General features: G+C 38.6%; 1 protein-coding gene across 1 annotated transcript in view; it reads right to left on the bottom strand.

The window, feature by feature from the left end:
• Positions 1 to 19,350, bottom strand: part of LOC306866576 (copine-8-like) — a gene marked incomplete at its 3' end in the record, with an annotated part of 46,085 nt that overhangs the window by 7,667 nt on the left and 19,068 nt on the right. Inside the window, exons 9-15 of the mRNA XM_079411836.1 lie at positions 19,004 to 19,108; positions 16,585 to 16,626; positions 16,415 to 16,490; positions 14,990 to 15,043; positions 14,546 to 14,607; positions 10,127 to 10,173; positions 9,337 to 9,518 (exon numbers count right to left, since the gene is read on the bottom strand). Of these exons, the coding sequence (XP_079267962.1) occupies positions 9,337 to 9,518; positions 10,127 to 10,173; positions 14,546 to 14,607; positions 14,990 to 15,043; positions 16,415 to 16,490; positions 16,585 to 16,626; positions 19,004 to 19,108 (568 nt within the window). The remainder of the gene's footprint in view (positions 1 to 9,336; positions 9,519 to 10,126; positions 10,174 to 14,545; positions 14,608 to 14,989; positions 15,044 to 16,414; positions 16,491 to 16,584; positions 16,627 to 19,003; positions 19,109 to 19,350) is intronic.

Below are 19,350 nucleotides of genomic sequence, written 5' to 3'. Positions count from 1 at the left end.
CACTATTAACTACGACTTTTCCCTCAATAAATTCCTAATTTGCTGCTTATTAATAGTTAGTAAGGTAGTCGTTAACTTTAGGTATTGGGTGGGATTAGGGATGTAGAATAAGGTCATGTAGAATAAGGCATACATATGTGCTTAATTACTACTGATAAATGGCTAATATTCTAGTAATATGTATGTCACGACCCGGGCTTGAACTCGGGTCTCTGGTGTGATGGTTGAGAGATCTACCACTGAGCCACGGAAGTGGTGATGTTGGACCCAAATGAACTCAGGATACCTTACTTGGGGTAGCAAGAGAGGCTTAGCGCGACCAGGCAGGAAACACAGGGCGAAGACTCAAAAACCGAGTGGGGAAACAAGGGAAAGATACACAACTTAAATACACTGGGGGGAAACAAGACACAGGTGAGCTGGATAACGCTAACAAGGCCACACGAAGAAGAACTAAGGCAAAGGAGAACACAGGGGACCTCTAGAGGCACGGAGACAAACTACAGGAGGAAAGATGCTGACAATGTATGCTAATAAGCAACTAGTTAAGAGACCCTAATATATATATATATATATAATTTTAGAAAAATGTGTACTGTGTAATATCAAATTAAAAGTTTCACTGTGTAACGAGGGAGGCAACAACGGAGTAGGGAATCCAAATTCAGGTTTTATTCAAAGAGAGAGTGGCCAAAACAGGCAGGGTCCAGAAACAGCAAACAGTGAGACTGATAGGTAATGAGAGACGGGTGGTTGCAATTAATTGGCTCTGATGAGTCCAAGCAAAGGATTATGGGAAATGGAGTCTAGAGTGAGTGGCATAGGTATGAGATGGAGTACCCTCTAGTGGAGCTCGTGAACTCCTACATAGCTAGGTCAAAAAAAGCACACTTCAGCTAATTTAATTTAATATGAATCCAAATTATAATACAATTTAAATGCAATTAACGTACATTTAAGTGTACAAAAACATTACATTCAGTTCGCAGTTAATTACATTCTTTTAAAGTAGATTATTTCTGTAATATTTTTTAAGTTCGCATTTTCACAAGAATTGAATTATTAAATTTATTAAAATACTCTTTTTTTAGTATCCAACAGGATTTCATTTGATATAACACAACTTATTGATAGTAGATATTATTATGATAGTACAACCCAAATTCCGGATATTTTGGGACATTTTTAAAATTTGAATAAAATGAAAACTAAAAGTCTTTCAAATCACATGAGCCAATATTTTATTCACAATAGAACATAGAGAACATAACAAATGTTTAAACGGAGAAATATTACACTTTTATCCACTAAATGAGCTCATTTCAAATTTGATGCCTGCTACAGGTCTCAAAAAAGTTGGCACGGGGGCAAAAAAGGGCTGAAAAAGCAAGAAATTTTGAAAATATTCAGCTGGGAGAACATCTAGCAACTAATTAAGTTAATTGACATCAGGTCTGTAACATGATTAACTATAAAAGGTATGTTGTTGAGAGGCAGAGTCTCTCAGAATAAAGATGGGCAGAGGCTCTCCAATCTGTGAAAGTGCGTAAAAAGATTGTGGAATACTTTAAAAACAACGTTCCTCAACATCAAATTGTAAAGGCTTTGCAAATCTCATCATCTACAGTGCATAACATCATCAAAAGATTCAGAGAAACTGGAGTAATCTCTGTGCGTAAAGGGACAAGGCCGAAGGATGCTCGTGGTCTTCGGGCCCTCAGACGACTCATCGCATGATTCTGTCATTGACATTACTTAACCTGTTAACCTTCGCCCCCCATTTTGGGCCTCACAGGTGAAAATAACCTACCTAAATTAAAACGGTAACCGTTCCTGACAAAGTGTGCTACACAAACAAATGAGGTATCTTTGGAAAGAAGACACTGTAGGCTTTACTATCCATCATCCAGAGTTGATAAAAAAAGATAAAAAGTTATAGACACTGACATGCCTTGAAAAAAAATTTTCCACACTGAATGTTTTTTTATTTCATATACAAATAAATGAAATAAGTCCTGGAGCAATTCAGAAAGTAATGGATTGAAATCCACATGTCTCATGAGTTTATATTTCAATTTTGAAGAAGATACCATGAAAAATTAGATTCCTGCAATATTTTTCTGAAACTATTTATAGTCCTCCCACCCCCCTGTTTGAGGAAAAATAACCACCAAATGGATTGCAGAATTATACAAACTATTTTAGTCATTATACATATTCCTGCATAGTTTTTCAATTATAAAATAATAGAATTTTAGACATCATATAAGTGATTTATTTGAGCACTAAAAAATAAAAAAGATATTATTTGAGTAATAAATAAGGAAAAAAAATAGAAAAAAATGCTTTGTATATAGTATGTATACTGAAGTATTCTGATTGCCAGACATGAAGTGATATTGGCAGACATGGTCATAGAGTCAGTAATCACACGCTGATGTGCTTCCATTCAGATGATAATCAAACAGATGGGCCATATAATCAATAATAGCTGATCAATGAATCACAATGATAGCCATCATAGAGGCGGTAATAAACACGCTGATGTGCTTCCATACATATGATAATCATGCAGATACGGCCACATTCCCCACACACACATATAAAAAATGTAGAAGAAAAAAAAAAAACAGTTTTTTATGGATAAAGCAGATCGCTAAGTTACGCCCCACTCAGATGACAGCTGCGTCACAGTGTGCGTCACGCTTTCAGGAGAGAGCGCCAAATTCAAATAATCTATATTCCGCTTTTCTGAGACTTTTTTTTTCCCATGGATGGTCTCATTCTGTTTGTAAAACTGTATGCTACAGCACCGTGTGTTTTTTTTTTACCACCAAGACGCTGTTTTTGAGAGTAATTTATTCCATAATGTCGATGCTTGAGGCTTAGACCTTCAGAATGATATATAGTTTGTCAAGATTAATGATATTCTTTCACGTTAAATTCATTCATAAACATTAAACTAGTGGGGAAAAAAACGCTTCAGTGCGCCTTCGCTCTGGCAAACATTAACAGGTTAAATGGGCCCAGGAATACTTCCAGAAACCACTGTCGGCAAACACAATCTGCCGTGCCATCTGCAGATGCCAACTAAAGCTCTATCGTGCAAAAAGGAAGCCATATGAGATCATGGTCCAATGAAAAGTGTTCTATGGTCAGACGAGTCCAAATTTGGAAATCACAGACGCTGTGTCCTCCGGGCTAAAGAGGAGGGAGACCTTCCAGCGTGTTATCAGGGTTTAGTCCAAAAGCCAGCATCTCTGATGGTATGGGGGTGTATGAGTGCATATGGTATGGGCCGCTTGCATGTTTTGAAAGGCACTATGAATTCTGAAAGGTATATAAATATTTTAGTCCAACATATGCTCCCCTCCAGATGACGTCTATTTCAGGAAAGGCCTTGTGTATTTCAGCAGGACAATGCAAAACCACATACTGCAGCTATTACAACAGCATGGGTTCGTAGTAGAAGAGTCTGGGTGCTGAATTGGCCTGCCTGCAGTCCAGATCTTTCACCTATAGAGAACATTTGGCACATCATTAAATGAAAAATACGTCAAAGACGACCACAAACTCTTCAGCAGCTGGAAACCTATATCAGGCAAGAATGGGACCAAATTCCAACACCAAAACTCCAGAAACTCATAACCTTGATGCCCAGACGTCTTCAAACTGTTTTGAAAAGAAGAGGAGATGCTACACCATGGTAAACATGCCCCCGTCCCAACTATTTTGAGACCTGTAGCAGGCTTCAAATTTGAAATGAGCTCATTTTGTGCATAAAATTTTACAATTTCACAGTTTAAACATTTGTTATGTTATCTATGTTCTATTGTGAATAAAATATTGGCTCATGTGATTTGAAATTCTTTTAGTTTTCATTTTATTAAAATTTAAAAAAACGTCCCAAAATTTCTGGAATTCGGGTTGTACATAATAACAAGTAGTAATCTTTACTGCTACTAAATAGTAGATAGTAGATAATAGTAGATAGTATAGATAGTATAATCGTAAATGTTTACAGTGACCAATCATTGTCATAGAAAAATAATAACAACAAGAATCAGCCATCAAAAGTTTGATCTGGCCATCTGAGCTCACACCCCAGAATCTACCTGCAGTAAGAGATGCGTTTAAAAAGCGCTATTCACTCAAGTAAAGCTTTAATGCTCTGCTGAGTGCATATGGAGTCTCCCGCGTTCAGCCCTGAGGAGACGTGTATGTGTGTGTGTGTATGTATTTTAGCTGTGTGTGGGCAGCTGCAGCCGCAGGCAGCACATCTGTTTGGTCCAATAAGAAGGATCTGTGTCTCACTGTATATGGGATTATGTGATAGATTCTCTGTGACGGTTTCGTGGGTGTGGAAGAGGAAAAAACAGAGAAAAAATAAAGAAAATCATTTCTGTCCTCTTTAGAAATGTAAGGCAGCTGTGGGTAATCTCCATTTGCTAATGGCTATCAATCTTTTTCAGTCTCCTTTATGAACGGTCTCATCCATATTTATCAGTTAGTCACCCTGCAGAGCCCTTATTTGGTTACCAGTGGTGTAGTTGTAGTTGTGTGAAATCGAAACAGGAGCTTTTTGGCATTTAGTCCATGTTTGTTGGCTTTTGGGTAATTTATATGCTAATTCACTTCTACAAGTTAATAAAATTCACTTTTAATAGATGTACACATTCAAAATTTACAATGTCCTTCCTTAATTACAAAGGAAGAGGCTGAAATTTAAAGTAGTTTTATTGCGCTTGTCCTATAGCCAGAGCTAACTGCCTTTTGAATAAAAGGAAAGCACAGTTGATATATTCTAGCCAATATGAAATGCGTCAACACAGGGGGAAAAGGCTGCACTTAGACCATAAGTGTAGGCTCAAAAGGTCCTGCTGGAGAACAGGTTCAGAAGTGCATCTGAAAGAGCTAGAGGTGGAGGAGTACAGCCATACCAGGTATCCTAGGCAGATGCGTACAGTCTATGGTTGGGGTTTGGCAGAGACTAGGATACTAGGATAACAGCATACCAACGTTAGAAACCATAGTCCACTGTTTTTCAATATATCTTACCGATGCACCAGAACTGAATATGAATCTATAATGAATCTCTGCATTAGACAAAACACTTGATTCAACTGAACGTTCGCAAAGAGCTTGATTGACAGGCGATCTGACCAATCATAATGCCGAATTCGCCATCTTGCCCGACAAACAAATCAGACAGGAGAGTAGATTGACTTCAGTAAACTTGAAAAATTGTGTGTATTGACATCTTTCCGCGATTGAAATAAAATATGGGTAACACTTTCTATGAAGCCCATATTTATAATACATTATAAGGGTATTCTTAAGGCATTATACTGAAGGCATAATGCATTATAAAAAAAACTTATATGTTATATCATCTTATGAATATTCATAAAAACAGTTTTAATGTATTACAATATTTACTTATTTGTGGTTATTGCTTTTAAGAGTATGATGATTTGTAATACACAATGAACACGTTGCATCCACTTAAGTTACAATGGATTATATTTCTCATAGTTATAATGTATTATAAGTCTCATATCTTGCCACCTTTCTTATGCTACTTTACTTAAATCCATCAATGACCACTTATAAGTATAGTAATAATAATAGTAATCATTTTTTTCTCTCAAACAGCCATAAGATCAGATATCAGATCAGATGAATGTGTAATATGACACATTTGCTTTGAACTATTTTATTTTAATATCAGTTTAATTATTTTATGCATTCATTATAATGCCTTAAGAATACCTTTATAATGTATTATAAATATGGGCTTCATAGAAAGTGTTACCAAAATATGTTATGATGTTCATTCATGTTTATTTTGTTCTTTAAGTAAATATGAAAAGACATTGGTTCACGTGTGCTTTCACTGAGGCAATACAGCAATGCGTCACAAAACATTAAAGAGCCACAAAATGGTGTTTATTGTTTGAATTTCTTAAAAAGACAAAATTTGAAAGCGGAGACTCACACCAGAAGTAACATGCTTTGTCTTGTCTGTCGGCGTGTTGTCAGCTTCCTCTTCGCTCCACAATGTATTTTTTACTGCGTAAGAACATGGTGTGTAGTGTAGAGAGGCACGGCTTGTCGGACATAGCAACAGTAACTAAAGAGGGCGGGTTTTTACGAATGGTCAATCGGGTTTATTAGGTAAATGAGACACCTAAAATGTTCAGCACATCAGGGGACCCTCAAAGAACAGACAAAATATTTATATGTGCAACAAAACACTGATAATGATTAAAACTAGCTTATTATAATGCCATTGTCGCATAGCATCATTAATTCCTCTTGCATTGCCTTTGCAATGCAACATAAAATGTTGCAGTGCAAAAATCCAAAATTTACTTATTCTGTTTCCAAATGTGGTAAATACAAATAGTGGAATACACTAAATAAGTTGATAAAGCACTGATTTACATAAAATGAAAAGCTGAGGTAATGGATCATTTCATTTGGGCGTTTCTTAAATCGTTTTCCTTACCCCAATATATGAACACCATTTAGGGTATTTCATACATGACAACTCACAGGGTAGTTTAGACATTGTTAATGTATTTTGTCTTGGCGGACTAGGGGCCAGTTTTACTTACTGCTTGCGCTAGCGCAAACCATCTTTTGCCATTAAAATAGTACTGTCAGGTTATACTAAAGACGCACAGTGACGAATTAGCGCTGAAAAGGCATGGACACAGTTATTTTTGCACCTGACCTTATTGAATATGCATTTGTAGGAGTTTCCCCTTCAGACATAAAAATTTATGGGAGAAGAGTATTCAAAAGAATCACACAATGAGATTTACTAACGTTTGCACTTGTCAAATTACTGGCATTTGCACCATTATTTAACGCCCAAATAAAGTATCGCTTAAGCTATTTTGCGCTTAAAATGGATGCAATTTGTTGGTACTAGGAGGAGGCACCGCAGAGATCAGAGAGAGCGTGATAGAAGAGAGAGGTTTTTTCCACACTTATTAATTTATTTTGAATGCCGGAAAAACACATTATCCGAACATATCGTTTGCCAAGCCATGTTATTTTTAATTTGATTCAGAAAATAAAAGAAGACCCTGAGAGTCACGCAATACCAGGTCTATCAAAACTTCTTGCAACCGGGGGATCATGTGATGCTTTCGTGAGCCAAGTTGCACATTAGCTGAGCTCCATGCATATTACCGTCTTTTACTGTTGTGTTGTTCGTCTTCTTTTTTTTACATTTGGGGAAGTTTTTTCATTTGTCGTTGGTCTGGAGATGTCACACAGTCGGAAACTTGCTTATCTTTCTCCATCTTCCTCGCCAATTAAGAAGAAAACAAAACCAGCAGCCGCGTTGGGCCGAGCTGACATTGAAGACAATATGGCGGTCACTATAAAGTGATTTGAGGACATTTTGAAGGCTGAATTAGCAGCATTGCTCACGGAATTCGCCTCTCACATGACTAAAATCCAGAATATATGCTCTAAAGTTGACTTTTTAATCGGGGAACAGATAGAGAGCAGAAAAAAGTAATCGCGAACACATTGGCCGTTTGGATGCCCTCGAGTAGCAGGTGACTGATTTACAAGACCGCAGTAATCTCCGCCTGCTGGGACTACCTGAAGGGGCCAAGAAGGATGATCCGATTGGCTTTCTGAAATGGTCACTGGCGATCTGGATCCCATCACTTGCGGGCAGAGATATCGAGATCGAACGCGCGCATCGAGTTTACTCGAGAGTTTCAATGGATCACTCCAAACCACAAGTGTTTCTCTTCAAACTGTTACACTACAACGACAGGAATTTGATTCCGAATGAAGCAAGACGCTGTGAAAGCAAATGACGCTGCGATGTTGAGATTTTTTCCCCGACTTCTCTCCCGCGATGGCAAAGAATCGGAGTTCCTTCAGGACAATACGGAAGGAATTGAAAGAGGCAGGTCTGCAGACCTTTCTTCAGTATCCAGCTATGCTGAAGATCGTCATGAAACACGGCGAGACCAAACTAATGCACTCACTGGACGAAGTGCGTCAGTTCCTGAGCTCCATTCCCATTCCTCATTCTACCAGGATGGACGTGGCATAAGGGTTTGATAATACCGAGTGACTCGACTTCTGATTTGCTGGTCTGGAACTTCATGTGTCAGTCGGCTACTGGCAGTTCTTCATGTAAGCTAGGAAACTTGGTATCACTAATGTACAGTTTTCAATGTACATGATGCAATTATTTATGTTTGTTTCCTAGTTATGGAAAGTATACATACTCTTTTTTTTTTTTCTTTTTTTTCCTTAACCCCACTTTAACACTCGGGTGAATTCTAAGTTATTCTGTTATCTTATAATAGGGCTAATGGCGGTTTTCTAAAGAATGGTACTGGCTGTCATGTTACTGTCACTGGGTGGCAGCCTGGAGTTTTTACCCCAGTCTGTAAAAGTTTTATGGGGTGGTTTTTATTATGTTAATGGGGTTTTAAAGGCAGACTTGAGTTAATTCATTTGCAGTGGTATAACTTTCTCTCATTTGTTCAGTTCACTTATTTGTTGGATAGTAATGACTGAAATTAATATAAGTTGTAATGTCAATGGTTTAAATGGCCCTCATAAACGTAAAAAAGTTTTTTACAACTACTGCGACGAAGAAAGGTTGGCATTGCTTTTCATCCCTTGTGAAAAGTAATTCTCCCTGATCCTAACTGATAATTCTGTTGTTTCTGCTTCAGTTCACAACTATCTGGTCTAAGGATATCAGTGGTGACTTACGAACTTTGTTTTCTGATCGGATTTGGGAGACAATAACATCACCCGCAGAAATTTCCCCTCCCATCGGCACTATTTTGGAATTGTGCTCTCACGCTAATTTGCCCTGTTTAGTAAAACTGGCCCTAGATTTGCTATGCATGCTGCTGCTGCACAAAAAGGCATAAATAAGATCCTCTGTAGCAAATCTAGACATGTGGTGCTGGGGGAGGTGGAGGATTTCAGAGGAACTCTAAAAGGGTGCTGCAGGAAAACTTGCAAAGACTGAACCAGACTATATGAATGTTGACCAAGAGAGCTTATTGAGTGTAGATACATCTTCAGACTGGACCTGATATGTTGACAGGGCAAAAATCATGTAGCAATCATGTAGGATATTCCATCCTGAAATGACTTGAGCACAATCAGTGTAAGATTGTCAATGTAACACTCTCACTGATAAAAAAAAACTAAACAAAAAAACACGTAAGATCCTCAAACAAAAACATGCTGTTTGAGAACAAATTGTTTGAATATAAAAACCAACCAATTACTTTTAGTTACTTAACAGTAAAATTTAAAAAGAAATGTCCTCACCAGGGGGAATTCGTGAGACACACGACCATCGGGTGGCAGTTTTGCACCAAACCCCAGTGCAGGGAACAGTTTATCACTGTCGTAGTCCTGAATAATCTCCCCCACGGCTCTGAGGGCCAGTGCATATGCATTCAGATGATACGGGCTCATGTAGTGTAGAGAAGTAGGCTGGGAAGGGTTGCCTGCCATAAATAAAGCAGAAAATGCATGAATCAAAAAAGCATTTAAATATAAATGGAAATATTTCTTCATATTTCTTTATATTTCTGAGAAGAAACAAGATTTCATACTGTATAGGTAACAATTCTAATTGTTTATTTGTGTAACATGTACCCATGATGAACTACTGACATTATTTCATCATTTGATGTCTTTGTTTAACCCAGTTATGCTGTGAGATTTCCCTCTTTAAAAATAATGATCAGTCTATGCATTACCTTTAAAGAGTATTTTGACCACATGCTTACAACAAAACCCTTAAATTGGCTCTTTTTAGCTGAATAGTTCAATTCTGATATAGGGAAATAATCAATGATTATTGATAATTAATTGTAAACCATATATATGATTTAATTTCCACAGTTATTTAAAAATACTTTCAATAATCTTTTTGGGGGTAGGACATTTTTTATTTGTTTTTTTATATAGTATGTGTACCTTAAGTACAATTTCTCAGGATTTTTTACACCTTGGTTAGTTACAATAAATACTTATTAGTACATTTACATGAACGCATAAAATAAGCCATTATCATAACATGTAAATGATGCTTTCAGTGATGTAAGCTCACCGTTTGATGCAGTAAAATCAATGGCCACTGTGAAATTAATTTGAGTGCTGCAAGTGAACAGAGCAAAAACGATGTAAGCACATGTGAGACAGCTTATAAACATAAAATATATGATGTTTATTAGTATAATAAACTCTTTATTATACTCTATAATAAGTATAATAAAGCTCTTCATTCAAATCCCCAGTGAGCTGACTGTGTGAAACTGTGTCTCAGCTCAATTTAATCTGTGGGCAGAAATGAAGAAATTATTCCCTCAGAGCAGCTCTGCGTTTATCTAATATTCTCTCTGCAGCTTCCTGGTTTTTCTGTATGTTCAACAGAATGCATATATTTAGAGAGATTTACTAACTGTCTGCAAGAATGTGCCAAAGTAGTCTTTTTGCAGATCCTTCCAATTATTCTTCGGATATTTCCAGTGTTTGCTGGACTGTTTGAAGGCCAGGTCATGTGCCTGGGGTCTCTGTGTCTCTCAGAATAGAGTGCTCTATTTATAGCTGGGTTTATTATGGCATCATAATGCAGTGCGCTGTCTGTGAATATGTGTGTGTGACGTGGAGAGGAGGAGAGGGGAAAGAAGAGAGAATTATTCATGGATGGTGAGGCACAGCAATGTGTTTCTGGTCTCAATAGATGAGCTAAAGTATGTTCATATGCATGGAAAACCCGGATTACGTCACAGTTGCCAAAATATGTGAGATACTGAATTCTGGAGTTTCCAAAATGATGCATCTATTTCCAGCATGATAACTAGATGTCATGATTTTACAGTAATAGAAATTAAAGTAAAGTTTCACTAAAGCAATGTGACAGCATAGAGTGTTTAAAACATTTATTACTGAGAACACCGTAGCAGCCACCTAGACCACCACCCCAACAAATGCCTAGCAACCACATAGCAATGCCCTAGCAACAACAGAGAACTTCCTAGGAACACCTTACAAACTTAGCAACCACCCAGAAAACTGCCTAGTGCCACAGCAAGCACCACTCGCATATTCTTCAGAAAATGTAGAGAATGTCTAGTTTCCTTTCTGTTGGTCACTTTCGATGTTGTGTCAAAGTTCTGAAACTATGGGTCACTTTTGGGAGCCCAAACACCTCTGACATTCAGAAAAGCCAATGAAATTGGCAAGTGAAATTTGCATGCATGGCCATGCCCCAGACATCCAGGTAAATAAGGGGCATACATGTTTCACTTAATAAGCTTTGTTCTTTGCAGCTGTTGCAGTTTCTTTTGAAAGCAGCAGTCTCCTCTCACTTCTCACCGTTGAATTCTACGACACAATCATCAGACTCTCCACACCTTAAAATACAGATAAGTGTAGAGAGAGCCAGTGGGTGTTACGACGGCAATCTATGAGAGCTAATTTCCTCTGTAAGAGCAAATTTCTCAAAAAGAGCAGACATGGAGGATTGTGTATATGGCAATATGCATTCTATTTGTGTCCTACTGGGTCTGTTTTATGTCTCCCTCAGATGGTCACAATCGCTGTCCTCAGCATTTGAGTTGGACTCATACTGAAACAGCTTTCGTGGATGGTTCTTGTTCTGCTTGTAAGAACATGAGCATGGTCCGTTGCACTCACAGCTCTCATTCTTTTTAAAAGACTGAGAGTCACCCCAGATGTTTCCTGTCCTAGTCCTTCTAGTCTTGGGTACAAGGCCTTGACAGTGTTCTCTGAGTGTGACCTTGGAGATGCAAGGTGAATCCCCATGAACCTCCCATTCCTCCCCTCACACCTGTCTTCCATATTGGTTTGAGAGCACTGTGAGCTCAATTTCTCATTCAGAGCATCGGAGAGTGGGCTTGAACAATCTGATGCTGATGATTCGGCTGACCTCTTGTCTTTGGGCAGCTCAGTCTGAGGCCAATGCAGAAATGACAGCCATGCTTGCCCAGGTGGCCAAGAGCATTGGGCTTGAGTGGAATACTCCAATCTGCCCTGAGTGCTTGAGGCCTGATAATTGGTTCTTGGTGTCTGAGCATGACACATAGCCGTCCTGTCTTACTCCCATCCAGGGGATGCAAGTTTACTTCTTCTCTTGTGGCGAAAGCTTACAATGCCTCTGGACAAGCTGCATCAACAACATTGTCGAGGAATTTGCTCAGCAGTTCTCAGCAGTGAAAAAGCAGACAGAGGTTATTAAAAACATTATGTCTCGAAGCGGGTCAAGGCCCACCCCTGAAGCAGCAGTCCCTGCCTGCTTGACACTGAGGGTGGCCCCCTGAGTAGGCTGCACAGGCCGTGCCAAAATCCAGGTGCACAATGGCTTTCTCGTGGGAAGGAGGCACTGCCAGCTCATCAACAGGCTACTAAGAACCCACTAAAGGCTTAGAAACAGTCCTGAGATGGGAAACCGAGAGAAGGAGTCTGGACACTTGGTTGGCCCATCATGATGGCTTCTCAGACAGGCATATCAGTACAAGGTCCTCCCTTTCAGGTTGTCCCTGTCTCCTCGTGTCTTCTGGAAAGTCGCAGAGGCTGCCCTTGTCCCACTGAGGGAAGCAGGCATTTGCATCCTTGAAGACTGGCTAAGATTAGCTGACTCATGAGAGTTGTTATGTGCACACAGGGACATGGTGTTGGAGCACCTAGCCCAATTGCGAGAGGGTCAACTTGGAGAAGCGTATACTCTCCCCTGTGCAGAGCATCTCTGTTCTCATTGTGGAGTTGGACTCAGTCACCATGACGGCACATCAACAGTCAGCGCTGAACTGCTTGTATAAGTTCAAATACAAGACAGTGGTTCCTCTCAAATATTTCCAAAAGCTCCTGGGGCATCGGGCATCCTCAGTCGCTGTAACGTCAGTTGGGCTGAAGTTTATGAGACCGCTTTAGCACTGGCTTCATGATCGTATCACAAGATGGGCATGGTGCCGCAGCTCAAAACAAGTTCCCATCACACCTGTGTGCCATCATACATTTAGCCCTTGGATGGACAGCAATGTTTGAAATGTAGAAATGTTTGCTATCACCAGCGGTCACAGACACAACCACTGAAGCTAGAGCCCTCTCTACTAGTCAGATATATGCCCTGAAGTGGCACCTCTTCATTGCTTTGTGCTCTAGAGAAGATGGTAATGTGGAAATGGGGTACTGGATCAGTGCTTTCTTTCCTCCAAGAGGGCCTGGACAGGCTCCTGTCTCTGTCCACCTATGAAGTGTCTGTAGCTGCAATAGAAACAAATTATGACATTGTGGATGGCAAATCAGTTGGAAAGCACAATATCATTTTTAGATTCATCAGAAGTGCAAGGAGATTAAATCCTCCAAGAGCGAATCTCATCCCTTCTTGGCATCTCTTGGTGGTCTTACAGGCCCTGCAAGGAGATGCGTTTGAGCCTCTACAGTCAGTTGAGCTTAGTGCCCTTTCTATAAAGATGGCCTTCCTGACAGTGCACACCTCTGTCAAGAAGGTGAGGGATCATCCAGCCATCTCCGTTAATGAAATTTGTCTAGAGTTCGGGCCGGCAGACTCCCACATAGTCCTTAGACCCGGTCCCGGCTATGTGCTGAAGGTTCCCACTACTCTGTTCAGGGATCAAATGGTAACCCAGCAAGCACTCCCTCCGGATGAAGGAGACCCAGCCTTGTCTTTGTTGTGCCCAGTGTATGCTTATTCATATATATCTTGACTGCACAAAGAGTTGAAGGCAATCAGAACATTTCTTTGTCAGGCATATCAAGTCTGAGGTTTTGGGAGTGAGGGCGCACTCAACCAGGTGCGTCACTGCCTCTTCGGCCTTAGTGAAAAGTGCCTCATTAGCAGACATATGTAGAGCTGCAGGCTGGGATACACCCAATACCACCAGATTTTATAATCTACACATGGCACCAGTTTCATCTACAGTTCTGCATACCAAAAATGAAACTAGATGACTGGTAGGGTGTAGAGCTTGTGTTCAGTGCCTTTTGGTTCTATGAGGTGGTAATAGATGCTGTTCAGGTCCAGTTTTTAGTTTACCTTGAGTGGTGAACACCTTGAGTGGTGATCTCCATCATTAGATGCATAGCATTCACAACAGCACACGGGCCACTTATATACCCAGATGTCTGAGCGTGGCCAGGTGTGCAAATTTCACTCACCAATCAATGCCCTTTTCTGAATAAGTCAGAGGTTTCGGGCTCCCAAGAGCAACCCCTCAATGTCACTGTTCCCTCCATAGGGGAACAAGGATTACGTTAGTAGTAGAGATGTTGTTGCATACTGTTATACACACACACGCACACACACACACACAAATATACATTTTAATTAGGAATAAATATACATTTTCATTGTCAGTTATGAATATTATTATATTTATAGCTTTCATCTGCTATAAAACTATGGTATGTAATTATGTAATAATTACATTTATCGATATCATTGTTCAGAAGGATTGTAAAAGTGCACACACACACAAATACTGACCCTCCTTTGATGTAGTCCAGGAACGTAACCTCGACATCAATGAAGCAGGACAGCAGAGTGACCTGTCAACATGAAAGTTTGGTAACACTTCCTATGTAGAGTCCCAAAGGGCATCATCACACTTTCAATAAGCAATGCATACTTTAATCATAAATGTCATATCAATATTCATGCTCAGGGTGATGATGTAACTCTCTAGAGTCATGGCATCAGGGCAGACCAATGATGAGCTACATCAAAATATATGAATATTTATATGCACAGCTTATGAAGGCATTGTGCATTGCTTATGAAGATATAATGTAGGACCTTCTATAAGAAGTCTTACCAATAAGGATGTTTGTTTGTTAGAACAAACATGTATTGATTTCTTTTGTTCTTCTTTGGAACTTTTTTTTTTTTTTCATTAATTAAACTGGAGGATCTAGTTAAAAATTCACTCACGGTTCCTGAGTTTAGATATTTCTTCTTCTTTTTCCTTTTCTTGGGGTTCAGCACCTGCAGAAATACAGCAATGTCAGACACAGGATGTGGCAGAAATGTTGCTTAATTTCAGTTTATGTAATTTTTTTTTTTTTACATTTTGCCATTTCATTCTATTTCTTTTCTTTTATTGCTCTAACTATATTTTGCTATGATAGGTGAACATGGTGAATACACTAAGAATGTGTGAATTTTGTGGCAAGAAATTCAACCACAGTGAAGAAGATATTGATTGTGTCAAAAAACTATCATCAGAAGCTCTTGGTGGAGATGAACATTTGACTGCATTTCCCAGACCTCTCGCTGTTATCTAAGGTTCTTTTTTATTGCATAACAGGAACAGGAACACAACATACATATATAGAGGATCACCTTGTATTCAACTATTATCACTTACATTCATAATAGCATCAAAGGAACAAGCAAAAAACTACAGGGGATAACTTACAAAACATTTCTATAGGAAAAGGATTCAATAATTCTATATATCTTTTTTGCTTTTTTATTTCTTAGCTCTTTTAAGTCTTCAATGTAATGCTTTAGTTCAATTTTAAATAATGTAATGGTATTTCCCATACATGAGTATTAAATTAATAAATAAAATTTGCTCCAAATTCAAATTCTTATTCTTATACAACAAAAATATATCTTTAACAGAAAATCGAATCTTTAATTTTATAAATTTAAATATCAGATATTCAATATTAATCCAAATCATTTGTGTAAATATACAATCATAAAATAAGTGTTTTATGGATTCTTAAGTTACAAAAGATACATGTGGTCTCCATGTCTCTAAAAAATGTGAAACTACTTGTTTCACTGGAGAGTGGGCTTATCAAAACCGTGGCCGGTTAAAAATTAAAACCCCCCAACCTGTCAAAAATTAACTCGAGATGATATTCCAAATGTTATCTAAGGTTCTTGTGCCGTGGCCGGTTTTGATAAGTGTTCTCGCCCCTTATGTGTTTGATTTATGCTTCTCATAAATCAAAGATGAAAAAAAATTGATTTTCACAAAATGTCACAGAAAGGCCAGAAACATAATTTACACAAGACCGTAAATGCAGACACAGTTCCCAAAAGAGTTATTGAATATGAGCGACATTTAATATCATATTAAATAAGATATTAAACCTAATTAGGGAAACCCTTTTTTTGTTGTTTCATTGAACAAATCAGAGTTTCCAATACTACATATAAAATAATAAGTAGCTTCAATACTTTTAGTTACTTCCCAGCCAGCTTTGTTCCTCAGGCCTCAACTATACACTCATGTAGTAATGTAAATATCTGCATTAAAAGCTAGGATATTTCTAAAAGACATTTACGATATTTTAGGCAGACATGTGTGAAAAATACATGAGGAAAATGAGAGTGGCTCACCTCCCACACAGTAAACTGAGAGTGGCCTTTAGAGAGCTCCCTGTAGCTGGTGCTGAACTCGCCGATGTAGTCATGACTGAAAACACACACACACACACACACACACAGTCTCATGCCTTATCTTGATGCATCTTATCTTCAGTATAACAGAATGATGGTTTCTTTCTTACCCTCCATCTCTGTCCCAGTCATACACCTCGATTTTTATTGCTCTGCAAAAAAAGAAAAGAAAATTTAGTAATTGAAAGCAGGTAGTATTATATAGGTTAGTCGATTTTTATGTTAAGTCAATTTCTTTAAAGATTAAGTAAATGTATAAAGATTTTAAAGGGGTCATCGGATGCAAAATTCACTTTTACATGTTGTTTGAACATAAATGTGTGTTGGCAGTATGTGTACACATGATTGTCTCTTAGATTGTCCAAAGCAATTGAGGTCTTTTGTTGTTGGACGTAATAATGAACATAGCAGTCGTCATTTACTCCCGACATCTGAGCCGCTGAAGACACAGTGGAATATGTTTAATTTTGAAGGGAATGCTCCCACGATCTACCTAAATGTGTTCATGTTCGTGTTGCGGTCCTACTCGCCCAGCTCCGAGGGATTCTCCGGCGTGGGAGACAGGCGCTCTAACAAGGAGGCTAAAGGCCAAGGCCCCTAGCGTCAGTCGCTAGAGCGCCTCTTGAGATCAGGGGAGTGAGGTTTTACCTGCACAGCACTTACGCAAATCATTTGTGATCCAGCTACACCTACAGAAGAAGTGAGTATAAGTTTTTTTAATGAATCTCTGCAAATCGCCTCTCCTAATAACATGCTGGTTAGCAAGTTCTGCAGCTAAAGAACAGCTCGTCACCCCAAAGAAGAGAGGGGCGGGGCCAGTAGAGCTCATTAGCATTTAAAGGGACATGCAACGACATGGGTTGCTATGGTAAAAATGGTGTTGTTTTACACTACCACTGAGAAATTTTAACCAAAGTATGAAAAAGACTTTTCATTAAGACCCTAAAGAATCATATCAACTTGTGGAAAATAGGCATCCGGTGACCCCTTTAAACATTCTATCACGCAAAGAATGTCTTCAAGTGTTGATGAATTATGCCATCTCAAGCTGAATTAATATATTTTGTATGTATGTATGTGTGTGTGTGTGTGTGTGTGCTTTCAGACTGGAAACAGGGTTGACAATTTTACAATTAAATTAGACATTTTAAGCTCAAGGTAACAACACTACAAACTGTTTATTATTAGCAGAAACTTTATTTTTTCTATTATGAATCGTTTACTAAACAAAATCTTTGTAACGGGGCTGACATTTTAAGATAATTGCCAACTGCCAAACATAAAAACAATACAGTAAAGTAATTAAAAAGATGCTGAATTCATCTGAAATGATGTTGTTTAAATAGAGTAGTTTATTATTTGTATAAGAGGTAGTTATAATTGTAACAGGGTTGACACATAAACACTATGCTCTAAAGTTTGGGGTCAGCAAGATTTTTTTAAATCATATGTTAGTTTTTTTAATCCTTAGTTAGTGCAACTAAGCAAATTATCAAACAAATTAAGAGATTGGTGAGAAATCAGTATTTAAAAAATATGTATATTTAAAAAAATGCTGTTCTTTTTCATTTTAGAATTTTAGACCCAGTGCATTGTGATTGGCCGAACACAGAAATGTAACGCCCCTTTCCATAATCGTGAGCTTCAGCTTTCAAAATAAAAGTAAAGACAGTTAAAAATGTCCTAAGTTCCATCAGTTCAAGCCCGAGAGGGGAACAGAGTCGCATGACAGACACAGTGATGATGCTCGTATGTATTTGCACACAAGCCGCGATTAAGATAGGTGACGTGCTGTGATGTGACCTTGTCTCCCTCTCTCACACACACACACACACAAACACGCACACGACGCGCAAAACTCCGCATTTGAACAGTCAATAGCATATATTTAAACTAATAAAAAAACATACTTGCAGTCGCTGATTCAAGTGCCAGGTTGTCATAGCAAATCAGAATGACCTCCTCTCCTAGGCTCACGAAACGGTCATCCATAAAATGCGTTGTGATAACATCTGGGTTGTGCTGTTCTGCTGTAAGTAATCTTAATGATTCCTAAATGCACCTACTTTCAGAAGGCCAAATAAAGTGCTTTTGCTTTTGCCTAGAAACACACAGCGTCTCCCTGTCATGGCTTCATCAACACTACAGCGGTTACTGAAACCACACCTTCTTTCTTTGAGTGAACATTTGGGCGGCCTTACACAAATATTTCCACATCGTGACGTAGACATGTGGGGGCGTGTTTAAATGAGCCGTTTAGGAGGGCGTGGCAGAGCCTTAACTTTGATAAAGAATTTCTCTTTGGTTTTGAGACTTCAGTCTTTGCAACTTCAGGGATCTCATCTATGCACGAACAGCTTGTAACACTCCAAAGAGAAAGGAAAACTTGAAATCGCATCATATGACCCCTTTAAAAAAAACTAATTATACTAAACAAAGTAAAAATGAATGCTAATACACTTCTCACTCCCACCAAATCAATATCCTGTTCAGTGTCTTTGAAGCTCAGAGGTCTAATATTTGACCCACCTGTCATAGTCCCCGTTACAAAGTGCTCTGACTGGGATCTTGAAGGCCTGCCATACAGGGTCCAGCGTGTTTTTCACCACTTCTGTCTTATGACAGATGGTAAATCTGAGAAACAGGATGCGCCAAAGAGGAGAAACCACAACATGGGAGGTGAGAATCTGTCAGTGTGAAAGGGGTCTTAAATAGGTCACATCACACATGCTTCATTTACTGAGAGCCAAAGAGTGTCATAGAATACCAAGACCAGACTCGAAGACAAGACAACTAGTTTCAGTCTCAAACATGAACACATAATTAGACTTAAAACATTGAATGTAACATTCAAAATATAAGAACTGAAATAAAGA

Source organism: Barbus barbus (genome assembly GCF_936440315.1).
Source record: "Barbus barbus genome assembly, chromosome: 48".
In the NCBI taxonomy this organism is placed as follows: domain Eukaryota; kingdom Metazoa; phylum Chordata; class Actinopteri; order Cypriniformes; family Cyprinidae; genus Barbus; species Barbus barbus.
Note: the sequence above shows the minus strand (reverse complement) of the source record. Positions and strands in the feature narration are given on the sequence as shown.